We start from the raw sequence: 15,813 nt of genomic DNA, 5'->3' as shown, positions 1-15,813 counted from the left end.
CTTCAAAGATAGTGCCCAAGTGATCACCTTGATTCGCACTCTCTTCAGTGGATACTCTACTAGTGGTCTCTCCAAATATTCCTTGATTTGTTAGTATACGACTAGATCTAAGGTTCATATAGACTTGCTAAGCCTTGGATAAAGTACTTACCGTCGGATTGACTTGTTATCCGTTTTTCCCCTTGACTTTAATGCAACTCCTATCAAGCTCTCAATTCTTTGCCTGCAACCTGGTTCTGTGTCAGTTTTAACCAAGGTAGCAATTTTCTCTCAAAGACTGCACAGTTTTTGCTAACTATTGTGATTGGTTTGTGTATATCACTTCAATCTGAGCTAAGTGAGTCAGCAAATGAGGCTTTTAGCTCCTGACCTTGCAAAGAGCTAAAGGACTAATTTGCAACCTGGAAACTGAGTTAACATGTACTAATTAGGACCCGCTGATGGAATCCAAACTTGACCAGTGACCTTGTATTATGTTGTTCTAACACTGTACAAGCTCAAAAGTTCAAAATCTTGTCTCTGGGACTCGAAAGTAAATGATCTGATTATTTACTTTTCTTAAATTTTTTTACTTTTTAGAATTTTTATGCCATATGTTGTAGTCTTTGGACAAGTTTCACTGAGTTTGAATAAGATTTGCCCAAGTTATCAACTATTTAGTATCCGCAGACTCTATTTTCAAGAATCCTACTTAAGTCTCACTTTTGTGATCAAAATTTTACTAAATTTGATATGTGAAGTCTACTTGATATGCTCGACCTTGTGGTATACTTAATTGTGAAATTATTCTTAATTCTGGAGCAAATGTAAATAATCGTGATTATTTACTTTTGAGATTTTTTTGCAACTTTTTGTCAAAATGTTGATACAAACAGGTAAAGCAACTCAACTTAAGCTTCCTAGCCAAGTTTCATCAAGTTTGGATAAACTCTGCTCAATTTGTCAACAGTTTTGTGTCTGCATATTAACTTTACAAATCTGGCCACAATTTTCACTTTATCATGCATAGAGTCTCTCGTATCAAACTTGGTCAATTTTGAGCTAAAAGTAAATCATAGCGATTATTTACTTTTGGCCTAAAATGAACATTTTTTGCAGTTTTTTCAATGGTCAGTCTTTTTGTGACATGTTTTAAGCGTCAGAGTCAAGTCAAAACTTAATTTGGCCTAAATTCTCAAGAAAATGTAAATAATCTGAGTTTTTGCAAGCTCTTGAAAAATTACCTCAAATGCATCCTTAAGCTTACCCATTGGTTCATACAACTTTTATGAGCATAATCTCCAGCCGGATTCAGTGGTTGACAATCTTTTGGTGTTGTTTCAAGCCGTAGACCTGAAATTCTGCAACTTCAGATAAACAACTCACAAATGATTCTTTTGGAGTGAGAAATGATTTGAGATCCCACCTCGGATTCTACTTACCCTACTCCTACATTCTTCTGCAATTGGGTTGTGGAAGGTGTCCACAAACACTTGTTTTCTAGTTTTTTATGGTTTCCTGAGCATTGATCTTAAGACTTGTCTTGTCCATCAATCATTCTCACAATCCTAACCTAATCCTACAATCCCACAAGGTACTTAACAAGTACAGTCTACTTCCAAGCTAGCTCTACACAGCAAAAGACGACACTTTTAAGCTGTGCGATTTTAAAGACAAAGTTTTACTCTAGGTGATCCTAGAGGAAGTTAAAGGACAACTACACAAAACGCTCTTGTTTTCCCTAGTTTAGGTCTATCCGTCCCCGGAAACGGTGCCAAATGTGGATGGGTTTCCTAACCTCACTCTTATTTTATTGCAGACATAACGAGAACCACGAACATAAATGTCAATCCATGGGACCAAGCTGACTCGACTAGTACATAGAGGATACAAGAGGGTGTCAATCTCTTGGAAACAACAGGCAACTCATATCTAACACAAGCTACACTCAAATGACCTAAATCATCAAAAGCTACTCACTAATCGGCAAACAAAACATGACCGTTACAGCATCAAACGGCATCCGAATTTTACAAGCATGCTTATGGTCTCAAATCTCACTTTTAATGAAGTGCCAAAAATGCGATTATTAATAGCAGCAGTGAGTTTTTAACCTAGTCGTTTCTGACCTCGAATGCATGTAAATGCTTAGCAATGATGCCCCAATACCTCGCCTATGCTTACTTTGTGATTTCCTAGCTTAAATTCCTACTTATGATGAAATTAGGCTGCAGTTTGGCAACGCCAAAAGCTACGATTTACCATGATATGTTTATGTCAATGCGTAGAGCTTACCTCCTGTTGTAACACAATAGACAACTTTGCAATGTGACAATTGGCAAGGGAGTAGGAAGCATGAGAAGGAGAGAAGTGAGCGTTGTTAGCTCACGTTGTGTATTTCTTATCCGAAACTTGATAATAAGTTTACCAAATTGGCTATTATACCTTAGCCAAGGTTTCTTTGGTCAAAAACTAATCATTTGGGAGCTCTGACTAAAGATAAATTGATACAATCTAAAAGCTTACAGCCCCGGCTCATCGATTATAATATCCACTTGGCAAATAGGAGTTACAATATTCTCGATTTATCAAAAGAATAAGTTTTTTTACAATAAAGCTCCCGAAAAATGCTACATGGGTTAGCTTGCTGCTGCTAACAACCATAGTGTCTCAACATTTGAGCCTTATCCTTCAATCTGTAGAAGCTTCAATCGCTTCACCAAAGCATAAGTGAGAAAGTTAAGGGTTGCCCCATCATTTATATGTATGCTTATGTGTATGTCCACCTTGTGCCCAATAATATAGCCATGAAGGTGGACTAAACCATGTGGACCGAGTGTGTTGTCGCATTGAAGCTATAAGCAAGCACTCATGTGCTTCTATGGACTAAGAGACTTCCACATGAGCAAATTGAAAAGACACATTTAACTACAATAAATGGATAGTCCTTACTTTTAACTATCCCTTTGTCATTGCCCTTGGCCTTTTCCTACTCTATGCTTCTATGCAAAGGGAAATCCCACTTAGTCTGCTTGTCAGAGAGACACTTGAAGCACATATTATCCTTCTTTTCCTTGGTGGCAAAATTGATGTAAGCAAAGAACCTCGATGGCCCTTAGCCTTCATTGTAGATTCTTGATCATGAGAAGATGCATTGCATTTATGGTTGTGGGTTTTGTGAGAAAAAGTGTGAGTATCTTCTATAGGCCACTTAGCTCATAGCCATTTCTCATCTGCATCATACACTAGTGCTTCAGAAATTGCATCTTTTAAAGTTTTAGGATGCAGGTGAGTTAACTTCCCTATGCAATCCTCGTAGAAATCCCTACCCTTTATCAAATTAAGGATCACTTCTCAATAGTAAGAAATATAATTGGTCAAAAATGACATATGCATGAAGCATTCATCCAAAGCATACCAATTTACATCATCCTTGTTGCTAGGAGGAACTCCTTTTGGAACATAATTAGGAACCACTACTAGGTTGTAGGTTTTTGTCTAGTTTCGACGACATCCACCACTTCTATGCTCCTAAAATCCTTTCACAAGAGTGGAATACGTCTGGAGTTGCATGCAAATGATGGACATAGGTCCACTTGTGAAAAAAAGTATTCATTGTATCTTTGTTCTTCTCCTTATCTTTGTCTCTTTACACTGGCAGCTTTAACTCTTCAGCCAAGATGAGTTCTTCTAGTTCTCATCCCCTACCAAAAGAGATTCAAATGGTGGTGGTCCACCATCATCCCCTTGATTGGCCACAATGGGATTTTGTTCCCAATCCTTGGCCATCTACATCATGAAGTTATTAGCTAGCTCTATGAGCATAATTAAGTTGGCATTGATGGCCTCCAAATTCTTTTCCATTTGATCCACGCGGTGTAGAAGATCGTTAATTCTTAGATATCAATAAACTCGTGGTTGACATGTAATCCATTGCTTTCCTCAACTCGTACATCCTTCATGGTCGTGTGCATCCCTGCAGGTGGAGCGGTCTCAAAATTGAATCGCCTTTGGATGCTGCTTGAAATCCTCGGCATCTATCTCTCAAGAGAATTTCTTAGCTTTGAAAGAATATATTTCTATAATGTGTGCAAAAAGCATCCTTGGAGGGGATGGCCAACAAAGGGCCTTTTTAATTAACCCCTAAAGGACAGCACCCAAGTATGAACAAGCTTGAAAAGGCAAAGCTATGGCATGCAGACAAAAGTGATCTCAAATTTCTCTCTAAATGAATGATTGTAATACCACGAAAGTGATTGATAAATCAAAAAGAGAAATTTTTAAGGCATACTTAGGGCATGATAATCAAACATGCCATGTTATGTTTTTGGGAGTTATTGCAGTGGAATAATAACTCAAAATTGGATGAACTATTAGAGTCCAATCGAGATTAGATTGGATAGCACCACTTTTGACATTTCATCACATAGATGCCATAACATGCACATAGAGATAGAGAAAAATAAATTGGAATCAAATCTTTTTGCAAAAGAGAATCTTGCAATAATACAACATTTTCTTCACATACAACAATAGGCTTCCCCACTCTAGAGAGATTTTTAGCTCTCCAAGTAGCGTACTTTAAAAGGGCCAACCTTTGAACCCAAAGCCTGAACCACTCTTCCAAGCCAACACACCTACGGGGGTTTTAGTAAGATAAAGAGAAAATGAGAAGTATTTCTATAAGAAAGAATTATTCACTTTGACATTGCATTGTACCATAGCAAGCATTAGTATAGAGAGATTGTGAGAGAAGCTTGCAATAGTGCAATCAATGGCGAATTTTCTTTCGGCCACTAATTAAGTGAGACAACTTGAGGGCTTTGGCTATTTCTCTCCTCTCAAGCATGAGTGTCTAGCCTCCTCTTCTCTCTTCCTAAGCATGCATACTAATCACACAGTTGAGCATGTATGTCATTCATTATTAATGCACACACATATTCTTATTTACATGCCATCACTAAGAGAGCTTCATTGGGGTTCCAAGAGGGATTAATTAGGATCTCATGGGCTAGCACACACCTCTAACCATGCCCTCTCTCTCACAGGCTAAGCATGCTTTAGTCCAAAAGTATGTGAGAGTTGTGACATGTTCACTCGCCTACCAACACACATGCATACATTGAATTGTTTGGATGCAAGCTTACTTTCCCGTCACCCTTTTTTTTCTTTTCTTTTTTCTTTTTTAAAGAGTGCAGGTGGGGGAGAGGGGAGGGCTGTCCGCCTTTGTCTGAAGCCAGCCTAAGCCTCGTGCATGGTCAGACACCATGCAACTACATAGGTAAAGGCACAGGCTTCTCCTTTAGAATGTATCATATCAAGCACGCGTGCACAATATGAATTCTTCTGTTCACAGAGCAGCTCCAAATTCCCTGACAACATTATCAAAGAAGCATCATCAGCTCCAGAATTAACATTCTAAGAGAAAAACAATGACAAACCATGAGACTTTCTTTCATCACCTCACTAAAAGCCTGTGCTAAGAAGAAAGATTTGTACCAAGGCAGTAAGATACATGCTGATATTCTCGCTACTGGGTTACTTGAGAAGGACACATACTTAGGGAGCACATTGGTCAGCATGTATGCCAAGTGTGGTGCTCTTGTCCGAGCACAACAAGTCGTTGATGACGAGCTTCCTGTCCGAGATGTCACCTGTTGGACTGCACTTATCGCAGGGTATGTCCAACATGGGCAGGGAACAGAAGCTCTAGTTTGTTTCCATCAGATGCAAAGGGATGGCCTCTCTCCCAATGCCTTCACCTATGCTTGCATCTTGAAGGCATGTGGAATTATGCAAGATGTTGTCATGGGCAAACAAATGCATGACGAGATTGAAAACCGGGGTTTTTTGAAAAATGACGTTGTGCTTGGTGGAGCTTTGGTCGACATGTATGCCAAATGTGGTGTACCTTTGAAAGCACAAAAAGTTTTTGACGAGCTTCCTGTCCGTGATGTTGTCTCTTGGACTGCACTGATTGCTGGATATGCCAGACACGGGCGGGGGCAGAAAGCTCTTGATTGTTTCCAACGAATGCGGAGTGAGGGCTTCTCTCCAAATGCAATCACCTACGCTTGCATATTGAAGGCATGTTGCATTATGCAAGACACCAATGTGGGAAAACAAATTCATGATGAGATTGTTGGTCAGGGGCTATTGAAAAAAAACGTTGTACTTGGCAATGTTTTGGTTGACATGTATGCCAAGTGTGGCGTACTTCGGAAAGCACAAGAAGTTCTTGATGAGCTTCCTGCTCGGGATGTGTTCTCTTGGAATGCCTTGATTGCAGGATATGCTCAACAAAAGCAAGGCAAGGAAGCTCTGGGCTGTTTTCATGAGATGCAAAGAGAGGGCTTCACTCCGGATGCGGTCACCTATACTTGCCTATTGAAGGTATGTAGCGTTCTGCAAGACAGCGACATGGGCAAAAAAATTCATGATGAGATTGCTAGTCAAGGTCTATTGAAAAAAGACGATGTGCTTCGTGGAGCTTTGGTTGACATGTATGCCAAATGTGGTGTACCTTTTAAAGCACAAAAAGATTTTGACCAGCTTCCTAGCCAGGATGTCATTTCTTGGACTGTGTTGATTGCACAACATGCCCAACAGGGGCAGGGGCAGAAAGCTCTGGGTTGTTTTCAGCAAATGAGGAGTGAGGGCTTCTCTCCAAATGCCATCACCTATGCTTACATTTTGAAGGCTTGTGGCATCGTGCAAGACATTGAAGCGGGAAAACAAATTCATGATGAGATCGTTAGTCAAGGGCTGTTGAAAAAAAATGTTGTGCTTGGAAATGCTTTGGTGGACATGTATGTCAAGTGTGGTGTACTTTGGAAAGCACAAGAAGTTCTTGACAAACTTCCTGCCCATGATGCCATCTCTTGGAATGCATTGATTGCAGGATATGCCCAACATGGGCGAGGCCAGGAAGCTATGGGCTGTTTTCATAAGATGCGAAGAGAGGGCTTCACTCCAGACGCGGTCACCTATGCTTGCATTTTGAAGGTATGTGGGATGATGCAAGATGTTGACATGGGCAAACAAATTCATGATGAGATTATTAATCGATGGCTCTTGGAAAAAGACATTGTGCTCTGTGGAGCTTTGATCGACATGTATGCCAAATGTGGCATACTTTTGAAAGCACAACAAGTTTTTGATGAGCTTCCTGTCCGAGATGCAGTCTCTTGGAATGCATTAATTGCAGGATACGGCCAGCAGGGGCACGGCCAAGAAGCTCTCAGCTGTTTTCATCAGATGCAAAGGGAGGGCTTCAGTCCAGATGCGGTCACCTATTCTTGCATTTTGAAGGTCTGTGGCATTATGAAAGACATCGACATGGGCGGACAAATTCATGATGAGATTGTTAGTCAGGGGCTTTTGAAAAAGGACGACATGCTTTGCAGAGCTTTGGTTGACATGTATGCCAAATGTGGTGTACTTTTGAAAGCACAAAAAGTTTTTGATGAGCTTCCTGTCCAGGATGCAGTCTCTTGGACTGCATTGCTTGCAGGATATGCCCAACAGGGGCAGGGTTGTGAAGCTTTGGGCTGTTTTCTGCAAATGCGGAGTAAGGGTTTCTCTCCGGATGTAGTATCTTGGACTGCAATTATAGGAGCATATGCCCAGCAAGGGCTGGCCAAGGAGGCTTTGGATTGTTTTCAAGAGATGCAACAGGAGGGCATCTCCCCAAATGCAATCACTTTTGTCAATATGCTCAAAGCATGTAGTCACGCAGGTCTTGTGGTCGAGGGCCAAATGTATTTTGATACCATGAAGAAAAATTATGGCATTACACCAAATGATGAACACTATACTTGCATGGTTGATCTGTTTGGACGTGCAAGGCTCTTTGACAAAGCTATGAGAGTGATTGCGATGGTGCCATCATCTGATCATCCTCCAGTTTGGTTTGCTCTTCTAGGTGCTTGTCGAAAGTGGGGAAATGTTAAGCTTGGAAGGTTTGCCTTTGAGCATGCAATACAACTAGACCAATGTAATGCAGCAGCGTATGTCTTAATGCGCAATATTTATGCAGCTGCTGGCATGGAGGAGGAGGCAGAAAACATTGAACAAATAAGAATCGAAAACGCTACTCAAAAGCAGTCAGGATGTGATGTAACTGCTCGATTAATGCGAACTAAATTTGTTGTTGGGGATACTAATTAAGCATCTGCAGAGGAAAATTATAAAACCTTGAACTTCAATTGTGCCAACAAACACACATCACAACAAACATGGGGATTGCCATGGTGCTACCTCACTAATATAAAAATAGAGGAGCGTAAAACAATGTGCAAAGATTCAAACCGCCGTCACATTTTTGGAAGTGGGAAGTGTTCTTATAGTAACTATTAGGGATGAATACTTTCAGAAATTTCATTTCTTAAAAGGAATGCTTGTTCTCAAGGTTATAATCGCTATATTTTCCTTGTTCTATTGATGGAGGAAGGATACAAATTTGTTTGAAATGCAGTCTAATCAGCATGATCATGTTGTTGGAATTGCATGACTTTGCAGAACCCTAACAACAAGGACAAAGCCCAAGAATAGTTCAAAGTATTTTTATTTCACGAGAGACCATTTTTTTCTTTCAGCATTGGTGAGAAGCGTTCTCGCTTGTCACATTTTGTTACACAGCTGAGGACTTGCATGCAAAGTATTGCTTGGAGCGTGGACGGAAAGCTGTCTTAGCAAAACTGCCAGATATTGAGGAGAAGAATTGGCTCATAGTGTCTTATCCAGCTAGTCACAGGAAGAACAAAAAGGTCTAAAGCCCCACACAACAATGAGCTACCTACAAAATTTGTCAGATGCTTTGTTCAGAAGCATTGCTCAGCAGGAAAGGAGAATTCGGACGAGCACAAATTTACATGGACGCTTTTTGGAGCCAATGTTGAGAGGAATGTTTTGTCTTTTGTTGGGTCCTTGAGCATAAACTGAACAATTAGAGATGGATTAATGGCCCCCGATCTGCTGCTTGGAGCGAGGACACATCAAGTCTAGAAAGGGCAATGGTCTACAACCCTCAAGAAGTGTTGTAGACCTTACACGGCCTCAAGGAGCAGTGGTTATTTCTCAGTCAATGAGAAGTGTGTGCCTTCTTTTGTCAAGGTGCAAAACTAGTATTGCATACAGTGTAAACAGTTACAATGCACCTGGCAAGTTTTGGTTTCTACCTGTAAAATAAAAATTTACAATTTGGAAAAACTGTAAAATTTTCCCTAGTTTAGTTATAATTTTGAGAAAAAACTGCAAAATTATGAAGAAAAACCTGTAAATTTCAAAAGCCCGATTTTTTATATTTGTTTGGAAAAATGTTCTTTGGGAACACTGATTGCATATGTAATAAGAAGAGCTCTCATCTCATGACAATGCAAAAAGGTAAAGGACGAAACAAGATGAAGGTGTCAAGACAGGTCCTTTACTAAACTTTGTCCTTAATCACTATGACTGCATGGCACCTGGCCGGGTGGCGAGACCAGTGGTGATGGAGGGAAAGGTCAGTAAAGGATTTGTCCATAATCATTGCGATTGCATGGCAACTGGCCAGGTGCCGGAAGCAATGAGTTTTGGACAAATTCTCACAATAATTCCCACATTGTGACTTACCTCACCGTCATGAGCTTCTGTGAGGGAGGCACCGCATATCTAGCTAGATACGATTGGGGGCAGGGGACCACCGCCCCCTGCATTGTATGAAAAACATTGAAAAAGACTCGTTTTCCTACATGAGAATATTTCTAAATCTTCTTGTGAAAGGATCTTTCCTGGCTGTCAAGTAGCTCCTTTTGGGAACAGCGCCTTTCTTGCAGCACAAGTATAGTCAGGCATGGCCACACATGCAATATATATTTCGCATGCTGAGGTGTCATACAATTTTTGGAAATGATTTCCATGCCTGTTTTTGGCAGCTGAAGGGGCAGATTTAATGTACACTAGATTGACGGTCAAGGCCCAGAGGCCTTTTGTGAAATTTAAAATCCCTTTTTACTAAAAATACTGTAGACCAAATTGATATTTTGGGAAAAGCACGTTCAACGCTTCAAAAAACCTTTTTCAAAAAATTGAAGCCAATTTTCAATATAAGAAAAACTCAGAGACAACAAAAAGCACCTTATTTGTATAGGGTGCTTTTTTTCTTTAATGCATGACAATAGTAGCGAGCTGAATTGTGTGCTTTGAATTTCGTTGTTTAGAGGGGTTTTTTGATAAACTTGCTCCGTCAAGGTCGGTCGAGGGCTTGTAGATCATAGCTAGCTTTCCCTGGCAGAATTGGGAGCTGCAGCCGACGGATGGCAGCCAGCTCAGTCTGCATAAGGAAAAAACGCCATCGTCGGCCTAGCATGCGCCACCTCAGCAGGCGAAATTTCTACCACCTCAGCATCCAGAAAGTCCTCCGATCAGTTGCAATCAAATTGTAGCACGTCTGCGATGAGGTGCTAACACCTCATCATGCGTAATGTAGATTCTCTAGTAATCTTAGCTCTGGGCTGTCAGGTGAACACTATGATTGATCAGAGCCTGACAGAGTGCACCTCTCCTCCCTCAAACAAATCACGTTGCCTCTGTTCGCCCCCCCTCCCCCACCCAGACCCTTGACGGTGTCGGGAATGGTCCCCTGGTGACCATTCCCTGTAATGCCTGTGACCCCGTGGCGACTGGCGGAGAGACCCTTGACGGTGTCGGGAATGGTCCCCTAGTGACCATTCCCTGTAATGCCTGTGACCCCGTGGTGACTGGCGGAGGCCAGGAGCCATGGGAGAGCAGGCATTGCAGGGACCCGTGGTGACTGGCGGAGGCCAGGAGCCATGGGAGAGCAGGCATTGCAGGGAACCATTCCCGGCCGTCAAGAGTCGGGCAATAAGCATGGAAGACTCGATGCGAGACCCGAGGGCAGATGACACCCGATGACAGTGGGATATGTGTCAAGCCATGGGAAAAGTCTCTTGCAACTTTTGTAAAGAGAAAGCCACTTGTTTTGTGCATTGAAAGCCACCTTTTGTGCTCATGTGTAAAAAGGCTGCCTATTTTGTTAAAGCCTATAAAGAGGCAAATTTTGTTGAATAATATCAAGCTTTATCATTTGCAAGTATAGTCTATATTGTATTGTCCAATAGTTTCTCTCTCAAGCTCTACACTAACCTCTCCAAGCATGCTTATGCCATGAATGGCACACTAACCTATCCACCTTAACCCTACAACAATGATGTTGCAAGTCGGCTACTCTCCTTGTACGTCCACCTCTTGTTGCCTCTGTGCTAGCCTGCTGCTTGCAGGCCCCACCACAATTAGCATCACGTCATCTGCATGCAGTGCTCACCTGCTGCTAGCCACCGACTCAATGACTCACCTTATTTCTTGCGTTGACTTGGTGTGCAATCATTGGAGCACACATGCAATTATTTCGAGGACTGACTTGCCATGCAATCATTGGCGATGATGATTGGCAATGATTGGAGGAGGAAGGCAATGATTCCGCATGCTGAACTGGACACCTGATATTGGTAGACTACACCTCTTAAATTCTGTGTGCTAAGGCATCCGACAGCCTTGCAAACTCATGCTGCTTAGTAATGGGGGAGGGATGGACCGCCAGGATGGACGGCTCCCCGACCTTGACGGTGTAAATGACCAGTGACCATTCCCTCTTATGCCTGTGACCCCGTGGCGATCGACGGAAGCCGGCGGGAGCCATGGGGGAGCAGGCATAGCAGGGAATGGTCACCAGGTGACCATTCCCTCTTATGCCTGTGACCCCGTGGCGATCGACGGAAGCCGGCGGGAGCCATGGGGGAGCAGGCATAGTAGGGAATGGTCACCAGGTGACCATTCCCGGCTGTCAAGAGTCGGGCCAATAGACATGCGAGGCTCGATGCGAGGCCAGAGGGCAGATGACACCGATAATAGTGGGACATTAATGCTGCAAGTCGGCTATTCTCCCTGTGCGTCCACCCCTTGTGGCCTCTGTGCTAGCCTATTGCAGGCCCCACCACAATTAGCATCATGTTGCCTGCATGCAGTGCTCAGCTGCTGCTAGCCACCGACTTATTTCTTGCACTGACTTGGTGTGCAATCATTGGAGAGTACATGCAATTATTTTGAGGATTGACTTGCCATGCAATCATTGGCTATGATGATTGGCAATGACCGGAGGAGGAAGGCAATGATCTCGCATGCTGAGCTAGACACCTGATATTGGTCGATTGCACCTCTGAAATTCTGCGTGTTGAGGTGGCCTGCATCCGACAGCCCTCTAAGCTCATTCTACTCAGTAATGGGGGAGGGATGGACGGCCAGGATGGCCTACCCCCCGACCTTGTCGGTGTAGGGAATGGTCACATTCCATGTAACGCCTATGACCCCGTGGCGACCGGCGGGGAGCCAACAGTCCTTTCCCAGCCGTCAAATGTCCAGGGCGAGGGGGGCCAAGTAGTGATCATGAAAGCGACATGAGAGCAGATTGTGCACAGCGAAAGCGATAGGGGGAAAATTCCGCGCAATGGGAGTGACGTTCGAAACTTACAGACGCCAATCATTGGCTCACTCATCCATGGCTTTAGCATATATTATGTGATTTAATTGCCACTGAATGGAGGGCCACGATGTGCAGCCCCCCTCCCTTGGACTTTGACAGTTGGGAAAAAGTTGTTGTCTAAGAGGAAAAGCACCTTTTAGTGTGTAAAAGTGATTTCAATATTTTTCAAGTTGTTCAGCTTTGGTTGCATTAAAAAGTGCTTCTTATTTGTTTTTAATTATATTTATGCACTAGAAAAAAAAAAGTGGTTTGTTTAGGCTAAAAGTACTTTTTAGTGTGTAAAAGTTATTGCATTGATAACTTGTTTCTATGCAGAAGTGCTTTCCATAGGAAAGTAGTTTTCCAATCCAATGTGTTACAGAGGTTTAATTGCATTGCAAGGGCATTCATATTTCATAGTGACCGTGCTTATAGGTGGAATGAGTTTGAGGTGGCAAGGTTACATGTTTAGGTTCTAAAGAGCTTGGTGAATCAATTCCAAAGTGGTTCAGCAAGCTGGTTTTGAAGGGACCAAGTTCCAACGTTTGTCTTTTATAAAAATTCAACTAAGGCATGATGTTCCTACTGTGAATTGTAGGTTAGGGATCCATGCTCAAAATGAGGCCAGTGGTCAATAAAGAGGATCAAAGTTGCTAATGTGAAAGGTTTACAAGCAACTCGAGTCTAGTCCAAGCCAAGCCTCCGTGGGATCTTAAATGAACCCCAAGCGGCGGGATCAACGGGATTGAAGTGGGGCACGATTATCGCAACGCGCATGTTCCATCCAATTTGCCTAAGTTTACTTTTTCTTGGGGCGGTTTACTTTATTACCAAGTGAAGTGGCTATGCGAGCAATGAAATGCATGCACCACATGGTTACGATGTCGAGTTGCCAACAGAGAGGTCGTGGGTTTGAGCTAACCGTCAATTTCACCTCTTGGGGTTCATTAAAGACCTCATATAGTGTCTAGGCCAAGCCAATAGCACTTACTACACGTGCCAAGACATTATAACCCTTATTAGTTTCTCTTGTACTATTGTTTGGGCTCCTAGGCCAACCAGAGCACTAAAGGGCACGGGTAGAAAGAGATGGGATCGGCGGCGTAGGTCGAAAGGGGGAATCTCGACGGGGAATGAGGGTGGAAAAAAATGGGCGCCCATGGCGAGCATGGAGACTCGAACCCTCGCCACCACCGTGAGAGCCCAATGCGCTAACTGCTACGCCCGCAACGGGGAAGTTGACATATGGGCAAACCGGTAAATGATAAATAAACGTGGACAGTCCCCCTTGCTTGTCAAGTTTACCTTTTGGTGTCCTAGTTTGCCCCGGCATCCTACAGTTGCGCACGTCTTGAACTTCGTGTCCGAACTTCGCTACCGTGGATCCCATTGCTTGAGCTTCAATAAATCTCCCGTGCCCTTTAGTGCTGAAGCCAAGGACTTGGAAGAATCTATGACATGGCTATGTGGTCACCCATCACTTTGATAATATATTATATTTTTGTGTGCCTTGAGCTTGTCTTTTTTGTACACGTCTCCAGTACTCACCAAAAACTTTTTTAGGAACCAATGGAAAAAGGAAAGCTTTGAAGATCTACCGGATTTTCAAGAAATTGAACCGGTTTTTATTGGTTTTTACACTAAAATCCTCAAAATTTAGTAAAATCAATCATTGAGACTACAATACCTCAAGTATGTCACCACGATCTTCCAAGCAGGTGAAATTAGGAGGAATCTCGTGAGATACTCCATTTCTAGTTGGGGTAAAAAAGCGGAGAATGGCACGTGCACAGGGGGGAGAGGCTGCAAAGAAAGCAACATGTAGAGTAAATGCCATCTGTCAGCATCAGGACAGAGGAGAAGGAAAAATTATTCTCGTCGGCACACCCGGACAGAGAGCGGGGGGAGAGATAATTTTTTGTGTCTGTTCCGATCGTGCGTCTACATCCGCAGAAGTTGGGAGGAAGAGAGATATTTTTTGGGGTGTCCTTCCATGGCGATGGCGTGAGATCAGAGTGTTTCATCACCGAGAGCACAGAGAGAGAGAGAGAGAGAGAGAGAGAGAGAGAGAGAGAGAGATGGCTCATGACGTGCATCAATGGCCAGGAGCAAGTCAGAGGTCGATCGGAAATCTTGGTCATTGGGCATTGAGGAGGGTTGCAGACGAAGCAGAAGGCGATGCAAGGAATGTGAAGGCCAGCGGATCAGGTGCCTTGGTGAAAGAGGGAGAGTGCAGACTATAGAGAGAGAGAGAGAGAGAGAGAGAGAGAGAAAGAGAGATGTATACTCGGCAGTGGGAACAACCGCTGGCTCGTTTAGAAGCTTAGAAAACATTGCGTGGATGGAATCTTCGTAACTAATTAATCCAAAACTTTGAAACGACCCAGTAAATGGATAGTGAACGGGGAGTACATTAAGTTGCAATACCTCAAGTAAGTTTTCTATGCAAAGCTTAAAGTATTTAAGCCTATCACATGTAGATGGTTACATAAAATGAAGCCGCTGATTTTATTTTGAACAGGGATGTTAAACTTGGGCATCCTATCTTGGTCCCACCAACACCATCCTATCTGAGTCCCATCTACACCCATGATAATTCTTCCCCTTTTTCTTTTTCCCATTGTGTTTTAACTCCTATTTTTAATCCTTTTGTGCAAAATGATCGGTTTCTCATTTCAGATGGACACAAAGGCATGTGTTTTGCATTGGGATTAAAGGGCCGTTGTGCCCAACAATTGTGTTTGACTGCCCACTAATCCCTTTACTAACCTCTTTGTTCCTATCACTATTGAGATATAAAATAAGGAGCTCCACGAGATCCACCCCACAGTGTGTTCTAACTTACTTTTCTCTCTCTCTCTCTCTCTCTCTCTCTCTCTCTCTCTCTCTCTCTCTCACACACACACACACACACACACACACACACACACATTACCATATACGTGTGGCAGTGATGTGTGTGAACACACTTAGGACCGTTGGGGCATTTTTTCTCTCACTAGGAGGTTTTTTTCCCTATGCATTGTATATACGCCCATCACCCTAGAGCTATCTTACTTTTTCACCACACACTAAGTAATAGACTCTTTGTTGTGTGCCTTGAGCTTCCTTCATCTTCTCCAAGTTGTGTGTGTTTCCCGACAACCTTATTTCCAACAATTGGTATCAGAGCAGGTTGCGTCCTCTCGAGGCTGTCGCCAGCATCACCAACACATGCTTGCTCTTTTTCTCCAATTCTAGAAAGCTTTGGTGAGCGTCAGCAAGTTGACATATACTTAAGGAGATCTCGTAGAACTCAATCTCCTCACAATTTCCAT

General features: G+C 42.8%; 2 protein-coding genes across 2 annotated transcripts; both read left to right on the top strand.

The window, feature by feature from the left end:
* The first annotated feature begins 5,104 nt into the window (after positions 1-5,104).
* LOC147424516 (pentatricopeptide repeat-containing protein At4g18520, chloroplastic-like) lies at positions 5,105-9,185 on the top strand. Its single transcript, XM_086500436.1, has one exon. The coding sequence runs from the start codon at positions 5,422-5,424 to the stop codon at positions 8,146-8,148; it is 2,727 nt and encodes a 908-aa protein (XP_086356562.1). The 5' UTR covers positions 5,105-5,421; the 3' UTR covers positions 8,149-9,185.
* Positions 9,186-14,136: 4,951 nt separating this feature from the next.
* On the top strand, positions 14,137-15,252 carry LOC147424515 (uncharacterized). Its single transcript, XM_086500743.1, has 3 exons — positions 14,137-14,704; positions 14,884-14,928; positions 15,018-15,252. The coding sequence occupies exons 1-3, from the start codon at positions 14,595-14,597 to the stop codon at positions 15,250-15,252; spliced, it is 390 nt and encodes a 129-aa protein (XP_086356869.1). The 5' UTR covers positions 14,137-14,594.
* The last annotated feature ends 561 nt before the right edge of the window (positions 15,253-15,813 follow it).

This window comes from Adiantum capillus-veneris, chromosome 25 (genome assembly GCF_014529385.1).
Source record: "Adiantum capillus-veneris isolate H3 chromosome 25, ASM1452938v2, whole genome shotgun sequence".
NCBI lineage: Eukaryota > Viridiplantae > Streptophyta > Polypodiopsida > Polypodiales > Pteridaceae > Adiantum > Adiantum capillus-veneris.
This window is presented reverse-complemented; position numbering and strand designations above follow the sequence as displayed.